This window comes from Amphiura filiformis, chromosome 5, assembly GCF_039555335.1.
Source record: "Amphiura filiformis chromosome 5, Afil_fr2py, whole genome shotgun sequence".
NCBI classification, from domain to species: Eukaryota; Metazoa; Echinodermata; class Ophiuroidea; order Amphilepidida; family Amphiuridae; genus Amphiura; species Amphiura filiformis.
The window spans coordinates 55229900-55248283 of NC_092632.1; the positions used below are offsets into that span (position 1 = coordinate 55229900).

General features: G+C 34.8%; 1 protein-coding gene across 3 annotated transcripts; it reads left to right on the forward strand.

The window, feature by feature from the left end:
• The first annotated feature begins 238 nt into the window (after nt 1-238).
• Nucleotides 239-18096, forward strand: LOC140151908 (BRO1 domain-containing protein BROX-like). Of its 3 annotated transcripts, none has more exons than XM_072174220.1 (16): nt 239-381; nt 958-1072; nt 2126-2148; nt 3013-3127; nt 3749-3839; nt 4665-4711; nt 5237-5356; nt 5947-5995; nt 6305-6365; nt 6665-6734; nt 7095-7162; nt 8020-8098; nt 11080-11174; nt 13818-13861; nt 15609-15779; nt 17628-18096. In XM_072174220.1, the coding sequence occupies exons 1-16, from the start codon at nt 260-262 to the stop codon at nt 17795-17797; spliced, it is 1440 nt and encodes a 479-aa protein (XP_072030321.1). In that variant the 5' UTR covers nt 239-259; the 3' UTR covers nt 17798-18096. The 3 variants fall into 3 exon arrangements, with proteins under 3 accessions (XP_072030321.1, XP_072030322.1, XP_072030323.1); XM_072174221.1 differs by having other exon boundaries at nt 15609-15650; XM_072174222.1 differs by lacking the exon at nt 15609-15779.
• Nucleotides 18097-18384: the final 288 nt, after the last annotated feature.

The window sequence follows — 18384 nt, forward strand, 5'->3', positions numbered from 1 at the left end:
ATTTTATGTTCATTTTCGTCATAATAATAATTGTTGCGTGTCCAGCTGTTGCCACCAGATTGGCTGAATATGCTGAAGGTTTGCCGGATGTTAATTATGTGAATTAAAAATGCAAAAAGCTTCAGCGTACACGTGCTAAAAACGAAAGGAAACTAGTTGAATGGTACGGAAGCACTGAAGGGCAGAATGGCATTAATATTACAATATTTATAATTATAATATTTGAATCTGTTCATATGGTGGTGTCTATGAAACTGACATGGCGTTTCCCGGAGGTTGCTCAAAACAAACCCAAAAAGTGGATTTTACTCGATTAATGGGATGGCCGTTAACAAATTGTTGGTCGGCATTGTACAAGGCAACAGAAGAACTAAACTATAGGTAAAGTAATACTAAATTATTAATTTGCATAATTTGTAACCGAAGAAGGTCACATATACATTCGTGTGTAATGCGTATAGTAAGATCACTATTTTGTTATTAATATTCAAAATTTGGGAATCCGAAGGGATCCAAAAATACCGCGTTAAAAATCGCGTGTTAACAGCTACAAGTCACAATTCTCGAAGCAGATATTTGACCGACAAGAATCATATCAAAATTAGGCTCTCAAAACTACATACGTCAAAATATTACAACAGAGCTGGTGAATGCAAAATTGAGAACTCGTAATTTGTGAGTTTCGAGGGAAATCCTATAAATTTTGTCATTTTTGAAATGCCTCTTTTTCCATTTTATCATGTTTTATAGTTGGGGGAATAAAGTCGCTTCCAGCCGAAAGAGGTATCAAAGTGTAAATAAGATTCTCCATCTATCGACCACTTTATTTTTTAGTTAAGTTTTAGTATCTTTAAGAAATCGCCTTTGTTTTAAATGTAAATATATTTTTTGTGTGTATCAATTTGCTTGTCAAATTTGTAATTATTTAGTTATGGATTGTTTGTTTTGTCCGTGCAGACGCAATAGGCTACTATCACTTACAAATCTGAGCAACACGAAGAGCAATGTCGATGAAGTGTTACTAGCTCTTGACGAATACTACAGACAACCGATGGAATTACTTGTCACATCGGTAAGAGTAGAATTTATTAACGAAAACTAGACTATGGGTTTTCAACATCTAAAATACATTGTCTATACATAATGATAATTTTTTTAATTGACAGACTTAAAACCTTTTTAGGACATTGATCAAGGTGATTAAGGACCAGTGTTTTACATATATCTTATTATTAATTTAAAGTTATTAGATTTAATACGAAAAACTATAAAATATATATTAAGTTGGTAAATGATCATATCCTTATTGAGTTATAAAATGTTTTTAAAAAGTTAGGAAACAAATTCCACGGGTGATGTCAAGTTTATGGACGCTCAAATATCCGTCAAATATACCATAATTATCTTAAAGAGGCTTCACCCTCTTATAATATTATAAGGATAATAAAGGGTTGTATAACGTTTTCATTTTTTGCAGGGTTTCAAACATTTTAACCAGATTTGCCCTACACTCTGAGCTCTGACTCTTTACATACTTTAGAACCATGTCCATTTTTTTTTGGTGAATGATAATTTCAATATATGGTTTCATAAGTGTGCGGAATCCCTCTTTCATTATGCATATGTATATATGTACATGCTTCGTGTAAATAGGCTATCTAATATTTCATACAGCCGTAGTTCTTTAAACCCACCCATAAATATCCATCGTAGTAATATGCATGTACCATATTCATTTCGACGATTATCATAAAATTGCTGTTATTATGATGAAATAACGGTTATTATTGTATTACATATGATTTCCAAATAATTTGAAAACTATGATATTTTTACAATTTGCTATGATACATCCGGTTAATTATGGTAAATTGTGAATGAATATTTCAACCATATGGTCATGATCTCAAAACAAACGTTGCTGAATAATACATCAAAATCTTTCATCTCCTTTACAGACCAATTTGCATAATAATATATCAACAAGATGATTCGCACTTGACATGCCTGATGAATTATAAATTTTGATTTTAATTGGTGTTATTAACATTTACCATGTTGTCGTACGTGATTAGTAACCTTATCATCATTTCCTTTTTTATTCCATTATTTGAATTGATTGCAGGCAGCGAACCCACACAGCGTAACGTAAGTCAATCTTGTACTTCATGCACGTTTTGTAAACCAATAAAGACAGATAAGATTTTGCTTTTTTTTATAGCAGTCTACTCTATCAAGCAATTTTTAATGATTTGAATATTGTTTAATACTTAAAAGTATCGTATTTGTATGAACGTGGGTTCAGATCATGCATCCTGTACAAATGCTGTACTGAAGAAAGCTTGCTATCTACTAAAGATTGCGTATTTCAAGTATAGCCTACATGTTAATATCTGTACTGATCTCATTTTAGCTTGCACATATGCTGCTATCTACTGAAGATAACTTTATTTAACTAGAACTTATGTCACAATGAAAATATCAACTGATGATAGCTTGTTTTACCTTGTAGTTACTGTATTGCTATCTACTGAAGATAGCAGTTATACAGCTTGTACTCAAATCGCTATCTACTATATTTCAATTAGCTTCACACAAATGCACATCAATTTGTATACGAAAAACAAAATAGGCCCTACAACTTGAAGTGCTCGAATAAGAAGCGCGCCTCAAACCAGACCCGTGCCGTTTTATTGGAGAGCAAAATAAGAAAGATGCCTGAACAGTTTTTACAAGTTTGCATTGTTTTGTTATATTGTAGGCCTACATTATAAATTATATATGTGATTAGTATTTGCTATAGTAGTAAGCAACAATGTGTTGTTTTCCCACATAAGATAAGAATACTGACTTATTCATTCAGGCTATCTGTGTTACATGGTTCATTATCTGATATTATATGACGCCATTTATATGTAATAACTTCTAAAGACAAATAATAAAGTAATAATTATCCAGTTATAGAAATATGGTTATCAATCACTTTAATAATGTCTTCTTTTGTTCGAACAGTTTTCATTGGAGCAATCTTGTAGGACCTAAGAACAGCATATCACACTCCGTGGCATTTGAACGTGCATCGATGATTCTCCGTGTCTCACTATGGTTACGAAATCAGGGGCATCGGGTAGGTCAGATTTTTACAACAAAGGGCAGACTGGGGATAGGCCTAGTTATTACAAAATTAACAATTTTATAAACACCTCATTGCCAACATATATTTTCCACATGATCATACTGATGAAATCCCAATAAATTGACTTTAACATTAAAAGTCCTTTACCAACAGTCGGCTTATTATGAAAAGATACCTTATTTTCAATCAGTACAAAAATGATGACACACATAGGCGTCCGGGGGGTAAAACCCCAATATTTTGCCGGGATGTTTCATACAATCATCCCCCCCCCCCATGTTGATGCCTGTATGTGGATTTCTGACCAAATCAACCTCATATTGGCCATTTTAACCCCAAAGGTTATTATATGTTTTTGTATATTTTTTGTATCTTTGTAAAGTGCTTTGATCAGGTTGGAAAAGCGCTATATTATGTGCTGTTATTATTATAAGGTGTTATTTTTGCGCCTTCGCGCGGATTTATTCCACTTTTACACCATATTTCATTAGTTTAGCTTCAATATGGCAAAATGGCTGGCTTCACTAGACTTTCTCCCCCCCCCCCCCATGTCAAAAAGAAATATACGTCACTGGTGACACACTTCGCCTATTATACTTGTCACATTTACAGATTGCTGATTATGAGTTGATTATAAAAGCAGCAAGCCTTCTGCTTGCTATTTTGGAATTAAACGTCGATGCTTCATCTCCAGATTTAAATGGTAAGTTTACCATAACAGTATGCTATACCCTGATGGTGAATTAGAAAGCTACATGTAATGTATTATTTTATTATTTCTTTTATATCGCGTCTTTTGGGGATGTAAGGGCTTCTGAAACAAAATCAATTTACCCCTTTTCTAGAAACCACCTTTGCAATCAAAAATGATCCCATTTGTTTACACTACTTTATGTAACTTGACTAACGCTTTCAAAATCAAAAAGAAAAATTGAAATATCTCATTTACTTTTTTAATTATACATTTTTAATTAAATCCGGCAAAATGTCAGTTTTGAGTTTCCGAAGCTACAACTTTTGCTAATTACAAGACTTTTTTCAAACACAGTGACTCCAAAATAGTTCCTTTTAGTTTTAATAGTTAAAGAACATTCAAGGCTATATATTATACATCAAAAATTATTTTCCTAATATTTTATATTAATTTTAAGTTCAGATTTCCGGAAATTCCTTAAGATTTCCCAAACGGGAAATAAAAGATATTTCCGGAAGGGAAGGTGGTATGAAGGTCAAACAACCACCAAAATGTGTATTTTTACCCAGGCTATAATGTCATGCCAATAACTCAAATTCAGCCAGAGGTGGATGTAAGGCCTTTTGCAACAGAGTTCTTCATTTATTGACTATATCTCAGTTACTGCTTCTGCTATATCTCCAGTATAAACATGAAAAAGTGTTGTCTCTTCTTCAACTGGAAATGATAATAAATCTATGAAAATATAAAGTAAATTTAAATCATAACTAAAATATGGAAATCTTTTATTGCTTGTCATAATTTCCTCCTCACACTTCTTATTCATACCTGTAGCTGACCATATTAAAGCGATGATATTTCAATTCAATGCCGAAATTTTGGTAAGTTTTTGGATGTCGTTTAGTCATTTCTTTTATAGTGTAATGACGTAATTTTCCTTTAAAAATCCTGAAGAAATTTCATCTTTCCTGTAGTATTGTTACCATGGTTATGGCACTCTGTATCTTTATCAACAATATTATCGAGGCTATAAGCCTGAACTGTCTATGTCCATTTTTGGCCAAAATGAGTTTGGCCTAAGGTAGTAGGAGTGACTAAAAGTCCCATAGTGATTTTGATAAAGACCCCCCTTTTATTTAGTTCGCAGCTCCAAAAGACCCCCTTTTTTGCTGGTATGCCGTCAGCTCCCACGGACTCACCAGCTCAAAATTCTGGAAGAACAGGCTATATGTGCCCCCCCCCCTGCACTCCTCGGGTTGGTTCGTCCCTGGTTTTAATATTGACACTTTGTCAATTATTATGAAGCTATTAAGCCCAAAAAATATAGCTTATCAATAGGCGGGAAACTGGGGCAGAGTTCTTTCTTATACCATGCAGGCCAACTTTTATTCTGTTCCATTACACAGGTAATGAAGATCTTCAAGATGTTAGACGGCGAATCCAATCCCTCTTACTCACTACATACAGCTTGCAATGGGGCTCTAATGGCATCCATTAATGTCACATCGGCTGGCCAACTTATTGAAGTAAGTCATGTGAGCACATCTCGCAAAAAAGCTTTCATCATGTTCATGCTACTCTGTATAAACCTGCGTAATTCTAAAGTTGCTTCATCAATCATCAACACATTCCTTCAAATTACAGTAGCGTATTATAGCTAGTGGGGCAAGGGGGAAGAATGCCCTACCCCGACAAATAAATGAAAGAAAAAAGTGACCCTTATTGACAAAAAAATGGGCCAAAATAGTGTAAAATACCAATTGTTTGCGAGCTACGCGCAAACATTGTCCTAAAGCCCGTTTTTGGAAGCTGGAAGACTTAACATGTACAATCTCTCTAAAAAACGGGTTTATATGTTTATAATCCACCGATAATTAATACCAGGTCAAAATGATGCAACAAGGAAAATTTTTTCGTCTTTTCCCAAAGATTTTTATTCCCCCCTTCAGACCATGAAAAGCTGGTTACGCCCCTGCCTATCATTGGCCATAAGAGTCTTAACTATAGCTCAATTTCACCTCGCCAAGACTCTTATGGCCAATGATACCTGCCTTCAAATATAGCATATACAGCTCGTATGATGATGATTATGATGATAATGTCTATTTTCTTACAGGAGACTTTTGAAAGAGCAAAGAAGTGGAAATTGTACTTGCTATACAAATGTGAGTCATGCCTGCGATTTCTCGTCTCCCTCTCGCTCTCCGTCCATTCCCCTCTCTTTTCGCTTTCTCTCCCAGTTTCTCTCGTTTCTCGTGTATGTGTCTCTGAAAGTGGGTCTGAAAGCTTTGTAAACACTATATAGTGTAGAAAAAGGACAAACTTAGGCTTTTGCGGTCTTTTATAATTATTATCTTGCATGAATATTTAAGAAGGTGCAGTATTTATGAACATAATTATGATATTGAAAACGGTATAAAAAGCTTTCGTGGTCTCTTTAAAAAAAATCCCATATTTTCTTCTTTCACATCTAGATGAATTATACATCGCATTGGGTCATTTATTACAATCAAAGTTGTTACTGAACACTGAAAGGTAAGTTTACTTTCATAATTAAATTGTCCTGGCCAGAGTATATAAATTGAAGACCGAATTTAAAAAGACTAGTTTGCGTCTGACGTCAGGTCAAAAACGTATCGTGATTGGTTGCTGACCTACGCAGTACAACATTTTTGGTCTGATTGACAGGACGCCATACGCGAACTAGTCTTCAATTATGATATTATAGGGCCTATTTCACTGATGAGTGTAAATAAAATTCAAAAACACTTAACACAGTGCATCATCATCCTCTCGAAACCTCAGTATAATTATTTAACATTTTACTTTTACAGAACTGGGGAAGCTGTTTCATCTGCAAATGCAGCACAAACTCGGTACAAAATAGCAGAAACCGTATCTAAGGTGTGTAATAAACTATATAGATTGCATGGGCAATTAGACATACATAGTCAACCTATACTCGTAAATGAAGGCCTAGTTGAAAAAAAACCCACATTTTGAATGAAGGAAAATACTCATAAAAAGAGGTTTATGTACAAAAATTTTCGTGCAGATATTAATTCGTTCAGCAAAACTATCGTCAAATTGATAGAGTTGAGCCATCTGGTAATTTAGGGGTCATAATCCTTCTGGATATGCCATTGACGCACAGTTGATGATCTGTATAATTATTATGACCTACAAATGCATGAGAAGCTTTAATATAATTTTCCCTTGCTATAATTTTGCTCCTCGTTTTTCTGCTATACACTGTGTAAACAGAAATGCGAGAAAACAACTCCACGTTTTAACTGGAAAGAAGCACCAAAAGTCGAGCGGGAAAGTCGGAGGTAAGCTTTATCTAAGTTTCTTCTTCGATTCTTCTTCTCCGATCCTTCTTCTTCTTCTTCTTTTTCTTTTTCTTCTTCTTCTTCTTCTTCTTCTCCTCCTTCTTCTTCTTCAATTATTCTTGTTCTTTGATTCTTCTTCGTCTTGTTCTTCTTCCTTGTCTTCTATTTCTTCTTCGTCTTTGATTCTTCTTCGATTCTTTTTCTTCGATTCTTCTTCGATTCTTCTTCGATTCTTATTTTGATTCTTCTTCGGTTGTTCTTCGCTTTTTCGTCGATTCTTCTTTGATTCTTTTTCGATTCCTCTTCGATTCCTCTTCGATTCTTTTTCGATTCCTCTTTGATTCTTCTTTGATTCTTCTATGATTCTTTTTTATGATTCTTCGATTCTTCTTCCTCTTTAATTCTTCCTCTTCCATCTTCGATTCTTCTTAAGAGATCGAGGAATCGAGGAAGAATTGAAGAGGAATTCTTCGATTCCTCTTAAGAAGAATCGAAGAAGATCGAGGAATCGAAGAAGATTGAAGAGGGCCTTCTGTTCTATCCGTTCAAATGATTAACTTTGTTCGGGGCTTTGTTCGCGTTATGGACGACGTCTACAGCGGCGGCCGACGCTGCGAAATTTCAGCCGCTGTATGTAAAAGATGCTGACGGATACACCGCTGTGTCGTCCGTAACGGGAAAACACCCCCAAGACGTCGGACTGTATCTAACCTTGACAATAGAGGGGCTCACACGAAACTGAAAGTATTGTTAAATAACATTGAGGTCCTCCGTGGACTTTTTTTTATCAATGTTGTATTAAATACCGTAATTGTATATATTACCACCTTGATGCTTTTATATTTGACATTCGACAGAGTACTTCATCATTTACAGAAACAGCTCATCGATAGCCAGAACAAAAATGAAAACCAATATAAACAACAAGTGCCAAAGGTTTGTTTCATTTACTACTTATCAGTATTCTGTTTTAATTTATTTTGTAGCTATAATCCCATTTTACTCGTTTCTCCATTAGGCTGTGACTCACGAGGCCCGTAAAATCTAAGACAACTTCCGCTACTACTTTCTATATGAAGTAAAAAGCAAAATGTAATAATTATATAATAGCCTGTATCACTCTTCCACTTGAAAAGAACAGATTATTATAAGTTGGCTGTATCTTCACTCTTTTCCATTTTAACACGACATTATATTTCGCTTTGTGTCAAATTGAAATGTATGCAGAACAAAACAATGATGACTAGATTCGTATAGTGATGATAATCATAATGATAATGTTATATGGTTTTTTAATGACCAAATCAGACTGAACTGGAAAAAATACGCAATAACCACAAAAAGATGTAAAATGACACATTTTGTGGTCAAAATAATGACCTAATTTTTCAGTCGATATGCATGCATATCGCATACAGAAAATATTATTATTAGGCAACGACAAACATTGGAAATAGCAGGTCAAAATCCCTAGATCTGCTATATGCATATTCATGTAATATAAGCAATAATGAGCTGTCAAATAAAAAAAAACCTACCCACATTTTTATTTCGAGGGACTCATCAGCTGTATATCCACAGCTGGTATATAGCATTTTAACACATCACGTGAATATGCCCATGCCCATTTATTCATTGCATTCTATATAGCCATAAGCATAATCATTATGCTATAACTGTATCAAATACCTGTCAAAATGTGTGCAAGGCAACATTTTAAAGCAACATTGGATTAACCTGAAGGCAGGTAAGTCAGTGATACATGGTTTAATAATAACATAATACACGTAATGTGAATGCTATCTTCAGTAGATAGCAACTACAGGAATTTAAATCTGATATAAATCAAATAATCCAATAAGTTGTATGTAGGTCTATATCATAAATGTAGCCTAAATGTATTGCACTCATGGCGTAACCGGTGGGGTGATGGAGACAGGATGCTCCCTCAGAAAAAAAAATTCAGGTGAAATCGGAAAAAATATTTTCAGAATTTATTATTTCAAAAAATAGAGATCAAGAATTATGTTTTCGCCCTAGTCTTTTCTTCCTCAAATAACGGTTACATTATATGTGACTGATTGCGCTAAGGCTGATTTTATTATAAGAGTGACAATATGCTGTACCCGAACTGTCATATGGTTCATTGTTTCAAACCAAATTGTATCAAAGTCTGGTTTGAAAATATCACGAAGTCTTCCTTGGGTGGGTCAATTCTCTATTAATGTTATATTGTTTAGTGCTGATTATTTTAATATGCAATTTTTTAATCATATTTTTATGAAAACACATGATGATTTAAAAAGAATTGTACCCAACTTCAAAAATAAAAAACACTTTTACCAACATTTAAATCATTTCGTATTGTAAGCTGTAATATGATATAGTATGTATCCTATATTATTGGTGAAAAAATATGTCTTTCCTCAAGTTTTGAAGATAAGTACATTCCTAAAAAACACATCAAAAACGACGTTGCGCACAGATGAGTATTTTATTCACACCTGTTCTACTGTACAGCATTTTGTGCTCTGTCAACCAATGGCTCACGCAGTTTCAGTCAATATAAATTGTACATAAAAATATGAAAATAATATGATGAATTGATAAATAGATAAAGAAATTGAATATGCCCTACACTATAATTAATTAATTAATTAGTTAATAATTAATAATTTATTTATTTATATTTATCAATTGATTAATTAATAATTTTCAGTCAATGATTTAACCTCCTATTCTCGAACAGTTGAGTGAAAGCAGTTGTTTATATCACTGACCATGTTGATAAACGAACGTTTTGGGTGGGCGTTTCCCCCTCCCGAGACAAATCTTGCACATGGGGCGGAAATGACGCCCCTGACACACTTGAATTGACAACCCGTATCATTTCTCTTGTGTGGCAGCTTTATTTGTCTCAATATTTGAATGCAAACACCTGTTCTCCGACCCTCTGACTCGCCTTAACGCATTCTATTTATTATAATGGGTGAATCGATTGTGTTATTCTATATGTTTTATACAAATGTGCAATATTATTGATTTATTTGCATGCATGCCCATTGTTTATAATTGATATTATCAATTGTTTATTTAGGACTACCTTATATGTTAATTAATTAAAAATGTTGTTTGGATTTTGATTTTTACTTACGTATTTTTGTCAACGGACAACAAGATACTTGCACATAGGTCTAGATTATGTATATGGAGTTAAAATATTGAATGGACTCAATTTTAAATATTGGTGCATAATATGAACGTTTGAAAGACATAGGCTATGTCACTCTGATATTAGGCTATTCCGGATAAAACTTGCCCCTAAAGAATGTTGTCATTTCAGACTTTATTTTGAGTTTTGAAGACCAGAATTCCAAAATATTTTAAATTTCAAACATGGATTTCCAAGTGGTTTTCTTTTTTCCCACAATGGGGTTCTCCATTTTTTTTCTCAATTTCTGGAAGTTTTCTACCATTTTTGACTGCATTTCTGTATTTTTCATTAATATTGATGCGTGGAATTCCAAGCATTATAGCAAGTTTTCACATCCTCTATGGGGAAGTGCACTTGATCTGGAATAGCCAATTAAGCCACAATCAAATTGATGAAAGAAGCACGCTCGATTTCTATAAGCTTTTTTTGGGGGGGGGGAGAATTTCAGAAGGGGTCAAAAATCATGAAATTTCCAAAACATTGGTAAATGTTCGATCTTGTGTAAGTTTTATTGGGTCTTTTTTAAATCAAAATTATTTGATATCAGAAGGACATTCGCACTCAGAATTGTCTGATGTGCTCTCAGGACCTACAAAAATACTGTGCTAACGTTGTTATCCCTCCTCTTTTTCGGATCACATCTTCATAATAATGTGGGCCTAAACATTGTGCACAATATTTTCTTCGTTATTTTTTTAATCAGGAAGCGCCAAAATTGGATATAACTTTGCCAATTAGCCAGCCACATATTGACCCTCAAGTTACCACTTACCATCTACCTCAAATTGATACACACAGGTATGTAGGTTTCTGTTCCCCTTCACATTCAAGTAATTCAGGGGCGGATCTTGATATGGTTATGGTGGTGCAGCGCACCACCCTAGAATTCCAAAAAATAGTGTGATCAAATATATGTAATTATCATGTTACTTAAAAAACAATAAAACCCTACAAATTCCACTAAAAATGGCTATTCTAGCTTATTCTGTGCGTCTTAACCTTGTATCATAGGGATTTTTAAGTTTTTGTCCAGTGCATAATTAGAAGTAAACTGGCAACCTCAAAATGGTTCAGATTCCAGTTTCGCTCCACCAGTTGCTATCTCTCTCACATAAACCCACTATGCATTGACTATAAAAGCTTTTCCATTAGCTTCTATGCGACCCCTACACTACACCGTGGTGCAGAAAATAGGTTCGCTCCTCTTTTTCATAATCTTCAACACAGTTCAACATCTTAAGTGGCCCACAGAGTCAAGAAGAATTTCCTTACTCAATAGTCAAAGAGTTAAGGTTTCTGTGGAGTCTATAGACATCAGCTTGTTTATTCACAGATGGAATATCTGTGGTTTATTGTAAGAAAGTTATTGTGGTTTCAAGGTTTTTGGATTAAGTTTAATGGAAGTGTCATGGTGTGTGATCATTCAGGGTGAGTCAGTGCCACAATTATGTCAAAATATTGTTCAAACTAAACCTGTATAACAATGTAACCTCATGCAGACCTACTAAGCACTAAGCAAGAACTTATTGCACCCTATATATTTTTGGTGTGAAACGCATGCATCATACACCAAAAATGCTATACGCTGGCGAAGTTACGTAATAAATCGGATTAACTACCATAGCAAAAGGTGAAAACAATTTTGAACATATCGCGCTGCACTACAAGCAGGTTGAAGTAATCACCTGTGTATGTCTGCAATCATAGATTGAACACAATACTGGTCTTTTCAAAGATACTAATCTTACAGGTGCAAGTAATCAGCATGATATGGTTCAATGCAGAGGTACCGCGTGAAAGTATCAGTGCAGCGCGGTATATTCAAAAATTGTTTTCACCTATTGCTATGGTAGTTAATCTGATTATTACGTAACTTCGCCAGCGTATTGAAACTAGTAATATACCAGCTAGCATGACTAGTGTGTAGCTCAAGATATACTAGTATTCTGCAAGCCAATTTACAAATTTTTTCAATTTCAAGATGATTACTGTCGACTATTTGTTTCAAAATCATATTTCTATACATGATGACAATATAATAAGGTAAGTTTTATTTGAAGAATCAATTAACCTATATGTTCAGTGTTTGTCATATTCCAGACGAGGTTTTTTTTTTAATTTGCCCTAAAAGTATGCACCAAATCGCACCATTTTAACTTCATTTTTCAAAATTTCTCAATTTCTGAGGGGGGCACATCCCCCCTCAGACACCCCCCTGCGTCGCACAAGTGCTCCGGGCGGCGCTTCGCGCCGATTTGCACCAAGTAAAAAAACTAACACCAGCCGCCACTGAGTAATGTACCGTAAAAGACACCATAGGAAAGGTAATTTTCGAGATTATTCGTCAACAAAGTTAAAGAGGTTTTAATGCATACATAGATCTTGGTTTATACATAAAACACAGGTCACACAAAAGATATTTCGTCATCCTGCTACGATAATTGCCAAAGTCATTTTTTGTAATTTTGAGAACAAAGTACAAAATATGGTTCAAGCCGGAATTCAAACATGCGTTAGTTACGTAATCAATTATTTCCGATTATTCCTTTAATTTGTCTCATTATTATTCGTTCTTGTGCAAAGATTGGTGAATAAATATGTTTAAATGCAAGCTTGAACCCTATTTTGTACTTTGTTCTCAAATTACATAAAATGACTCCTATAACAAACCGATAACTTGGGCCTATGTACAGGGTGAGTCAAAAAAACTGCAATAGACCAAAGAATCGATATTTATGTAAGAACCAAGTCGAACTTTCCCACTATTGAAATATACTATAAATGCCACACTCAATGGCCACCTTCTGTGAAAATATGAAGTGAATCGCGACTACCTTTTAATTTTAATGAGTCCTTTTGCTGCGATACCCAATTTCGTTTTTTGTCCAATTAAGTCCTTCATATCTTACTCGACTCCAACTCCAGTTTTTTTAATCCCAATATGTCCAACTTATTGGATATTTTGTAATTCACCCCACTTCAATTTGCGCGCATTTCATTTTGACATTTGAAAACCCGCTTTTGATTGTGAATAAACATCTTTAAAGTAAAAGTAAAATGAAAATAACAACAAATAATATTACTTCTCCTTAAACAAGACCAAGGGCAATAACACTTTGGGTGCTCCATTTTATTTCAATGCCAATGAGGTTAAGAAAATGACAGTTGTTCCAAATCTACTTTACACAGAGTGGGCCGACATTCAAATTTTAGATGTCTCTTGGACAAACATTAAAATTGGGTAGCGTTATAAAATGTGTTATAAAAACAAAACGGTAAATGCTAATTCCTTAATCTTTTTACACAGGGTCACTTATGGATATACCATATATAAAATGCTTTAAAACATAAACTTGGTTCTTAAATTAAATGGATTCTTTTCTCTATTGCACTTTTTTTGACTCACCCTGTATAATAAATGATTTTGTCTGCCTTTTTCAGACTTGTAGTTCCTCAGCCTGAGGAAGACGACGATAGTGGGGAAGGTAAGGTAGTATTCAAAATAATAATTAAAAAAATTCTGTAGCTAGGTTTTCGTGATTGAGCTGCCGGGGTCCCTGACCAACAAATGAGAGAGAAATGTGCCCCTCTGACAAAAAGGCAAAGTAAAATAAAAGGGGCAACAAGGAACCCGTTTCCCACCAAAATTCACCCCGATCATGGGCCAAAATATTGTAAAATACAAAATTGAACGTAAACGCTTTTAGATCAACTCTAAATACTGTGATGTCCCTCAGTAATTTAATTTGATGATTTATCTTTGTTTACAAAGTTACATGAGTGATGACATTTTGGGGGGAATTCCCCTCTCAAATTGAGCAAAACAAGTTGAATCATATCTAATTTGGAATATTTGGAAACCCCTGATTCATATGAGGTTGTAAAGTGAAAGTGATGTAATGGAATTCCCCTAAGGAAGTGATGTAATGAGAAAGGTTAATGTTATAATTAAGGCTTGGGAATTCCCAAGATCACATTTGGCTATTAATACTTGGGATTTCCCATTGCTTGATATATAAGAAAATGTAAACACAATTATGGTCACAGTTGATACGGTTGATCTGGGCTAGCTAGCTAATATGCTTACAGTCAAATTCCTTCAAAGAAAGGAAATTGCAAACCAGAAATATTTTATGTAGTCAAAGTACTACTATTTGCCAGTGTGGTCGGAGAAGATCTAGAATACGTCAAAGAACGTACTTCTTCCAAGAAAGGAATATATATTCTTCTGTCGACTTGCTGAAGTCTGGTGTTTTGATTCAACGCAACTGTCAAAATAAGTGGGGACAACTGCATCGCAGTCCTGCTTCCTGAATATATTGTGTGAAAGGTGGAAATAGCACCAAGTTTGGAGAAAGCAGCGCAAGGAGTTAAGTTTAGAGAAAGCAGCGCAAGGAGATAACGGCAAGGAGAAAGCAACACCATGTTTGTGTGAGGATTTCATACACAAGGATATTTATAAACTCAAGTGTACACTGGACTTCGCTGATTTTCGCAGGACAGGTGAATAAGGATATACTACATCAGTCGTCCAGAACATTGCAAGAACTTTGTGATCACCAAGAAGAAGAATGCTGGCTAAGTACTAAATGTTAAAGAGTGATTATATTTGATTATTGTGTATGTGCATTGCATTTGTTGTCATATATTGTACCAATCATAACGTGCTTTCAATTAAAGACTTAGATTTTGTTAGCTTAATCAAACAGTGTATTTGTATTGTGCATTCGTGTGAGTTCGGGTAAAAGGTGATTTTGGCCTTGAGTCAAGTACGACTCGTAACAAAATTAACAACATGTTTAAAACTTAGACATAGTGGAAGCGTTTATATCGTTAGTGTTTATAACCGTTTATAACACTGTGTGTTTAAACTTTAGAGTGCAATTATTTAAAAAGGGAATATGTAGGAGTATAGAGGTTTCTGAAAATACCAGTCAGTAATTTCTAGATAATGTGGATATTAACTATTTTCAGTTGTTAATAAATACGTTCATGTGTTTAAAAGGTGTTACAGAAACCTAAACATTTTTGTTTGCAGTGATATCGTAGTAGGCCTATTTGAAGTTTTGTTGTGACGGTATAGGTCTATTCGTTAATATGTGTGTTTGGTTGTTTTTATCCATGCTATAATGGCAAAACAAATCATAACAATTATGAAAATCTGGTGACTGTTTGGAACTTTTTTTAATAAAAATTTATTTCTAAACCTCTTACTCCTGCATGCGCATTAAGGATCGACATCATCAGCGACGAGTTCGTTTTCTGAAGATTACGGTAGTATGGCCTCCTCTTGTGCCAAATGTTGTGGCTATACATGCAGGATTTTAGTGTTCATTATATGCGTACCATTTCTACTCATATTTGGTTTACTTGGTGTTATTCTCACAATAATAATATTTCCTTGTAAGTTGATAATCTAGATCTCAAATGTAAAGCATGTCCCAATAAAAATGGAAAACTAAAAATGGCTAATTTGTACTCAAAGTTAGTTGGTGTAAATGTTATCAATATTAGCTAAATTATTCAGCTTTACATTTGATCCAATTCGGCTGTGTTGTTGGTGAATCTTATTGTTTTATATGAAATCGTTCAAAATCCATTTTGTGCCACTTCGGAGTCCGAAGTTCGGACACAGGCCTATTGTTTGTTGGACAATGCACAAATTGCAGATATGCCAGATAATAGTAGAGAGGCCATGCAGCCAAAAGTGCCATATTTAACGATTTCGTTTTGGACAGATCTTTCAAATGGACAAATATTAAAATCTTCAGAAGAGTATATTTTGGCCCAAAAATGTCCAACATCACTGAAAACATGCATTTTATGTATACCTATTTTTGGATGATTCTCTACAGTTTCAAATTAATGATTTTGCTCACTAACGACAACACCGCCCTGGATGATATCAAAAGCATTGGAAAGTTGAATTTTGAGCTATAATAATTGCGTCAACTTTAGGAGTAGGCCTAAATTAGTAATTTTTGGTTGCACCATGTACCATGCACCATTTTCTGGGACATGCTGTATAATTATTATTGGTACGTCGGTTTACTTATGGTGATGGAGATGTATAGGGGCGTTTTTGGAGGGTTTATGGGTATCTCAGAATTACAGAACGTACTTGGACTGTTCGGGACTATTTCTCCTTTCTTTAACCTTACTGTCTTCAAACATGGCAAATGTATGCAAAATATTTTTTTAATTGATGAACAAATGGATTTGGGCACTAATTAAGATGGAGCTAATATGTTATCTTTACGTGGCACTTTTGTTTACTCTTTTAATTTTTTTTGTTGGTTGGTACTGACATTTTAGAAAATGTTAAATGCCTATACTATACTATAATTTTTTCCTTTCGGTAACTTTTTTCCAGGCTTTTTTATCGCACAGGATTTTTTTTGAGGGTTTGATCCGGGGGTTTGATGGGGTTTCATTGCGGTGTCGACTTCTGAAAAAAAAAATTGGACTCCTTCAAATTTGCATGCAAATGATAATAAATGAAATGTAACATCACTGTATTCATCCCAAGGTTTGTACGCCGGCATCTTTCCATCAGTAAATAAAGTTCGTTGTATCACAACCCCCCCCAAATGTACTTACTTGTGTACGTTTCAGCAAACACTGTTGCCTTTGTCAACACTTGATGATGAGTGATTACTACTGGTAACCGACGCTAGATGTATCTCCAGCGCAGATCTTGGTGTTGCCAGTTGATTACATCTGGTTTTTTTTGTTTATTTGTGTGTTGTTGTTTTTTGTTTTTTTGTTGTTTTTTTTTTTTTTTTGTGACTGACAGTTGAGGTATTGGTCGGGATGCGTAGGTTTACGGTAGACCAGCATCTTGACTGTTCCATCGTCTTTTTCACAATTAAAGTGTCCAGAAATGTAAGCCGACCTTGCGATTCTTGCTCAAAGGTGAACTTACTAGCACCTGACTGGTTTATGTGGTCTGTGAGCTTTCTCTCTCTCTCTCTCTCTTTGAACAACTTCTAGAATGTCGTCCACATAACGGAGCCATAGCTCTGGTCTAAAATCAAGCGGAGCTGTAGCGATACATCTAGCGTCGGTTTCTAGTAGCATCATCAAGTGTTGACAAATGCAATAGTGTTTGCTGAATCGTACACAAGTAATAAGTGCATTTTTGCATCAGATACAACGAACTTTGTTTACTGAGTTTACGCCATCGACCGATCCCGATGAATTTGTCCAACCTGACATCTTTCCATATTTTTCTGTCATTTGTTCTTACAGTTCGTGTTTGTTGCCCGTGTTGTGGTCCATGTATACAAGGCCTATTAGATGGAATTATTTGGCTACTCAAGGCACCATTCAAATTCATTCTATGGGCAGCTGAAGATGATGGAGACGAAGATGGGGAAAAGAGGGAACTCACAAAAAACGCCGAGTCTGATAAACAATAGCTCTTGGACTGTATAAAACGGAACATATTAGTTGAATACTACATATTGTAGGTCAGCATGCATGGATGTATAATAAATATGCAAATATATGAGAGCTTGTTTTTAACATGAGTTGATTAATTTTGTAATTTGACACTTTGTACACCAAATGCTATTTATAACATAGACTTCCATCCATGTAGAAAGGTTTGATGACGTTTTCCCGCCAAAAGCTACTTCGGCTGAGTGCCATCACACGTTTTGGTACCCCCTTTCGTACAAAATGAAAGACCTGAATTTCGTCAAGAGAATTCAATAAATAAATTGATAAATAATTTAATTGAAATTACACTTGTTCAACTTATTACATTGACGTCTTGCATAGGCGTAGCCAGCCTTTTACTGTGCATGAGCAAAGCCAAATTTTCGTCCATATTTGTCACTCTTTTGTCCTATTGTAAGGGGGCAAAGTCAAATTTTTGTCCCATTGCCCTCGGTGCCCCCTAGCTATGCCATGACGTCTAGTTGTATGTCATGATCATGATAATATAATGTGCATCCTCCTGGGACCCTCACACTTGAACCCTCTAAAAGGGTTTCTGAAAACA

Coding starts and splice junctions, on each gene's coding strand:
- LOC140151908 (XM_072174220.1), top strand. CDS start 260: ATGGCGTTTCCCGGAGGTTGCTCAAAACAAACCCAAAAAGTGGATTTT. Junction 2,149..3,012: donor GCGAACCCACACAGCGTAAC/GTAAGTCAATCT, acceptor TTGTTCGAACAG/TTTTCATTGGAGCAATCTTG. Junction 3,840..4,664: donor TTCATCTCCAGATTTAAATG/GTAAGTTTACCA, acceptor TCATACCTGTAG/CTGACCATATTAAAGCGATG.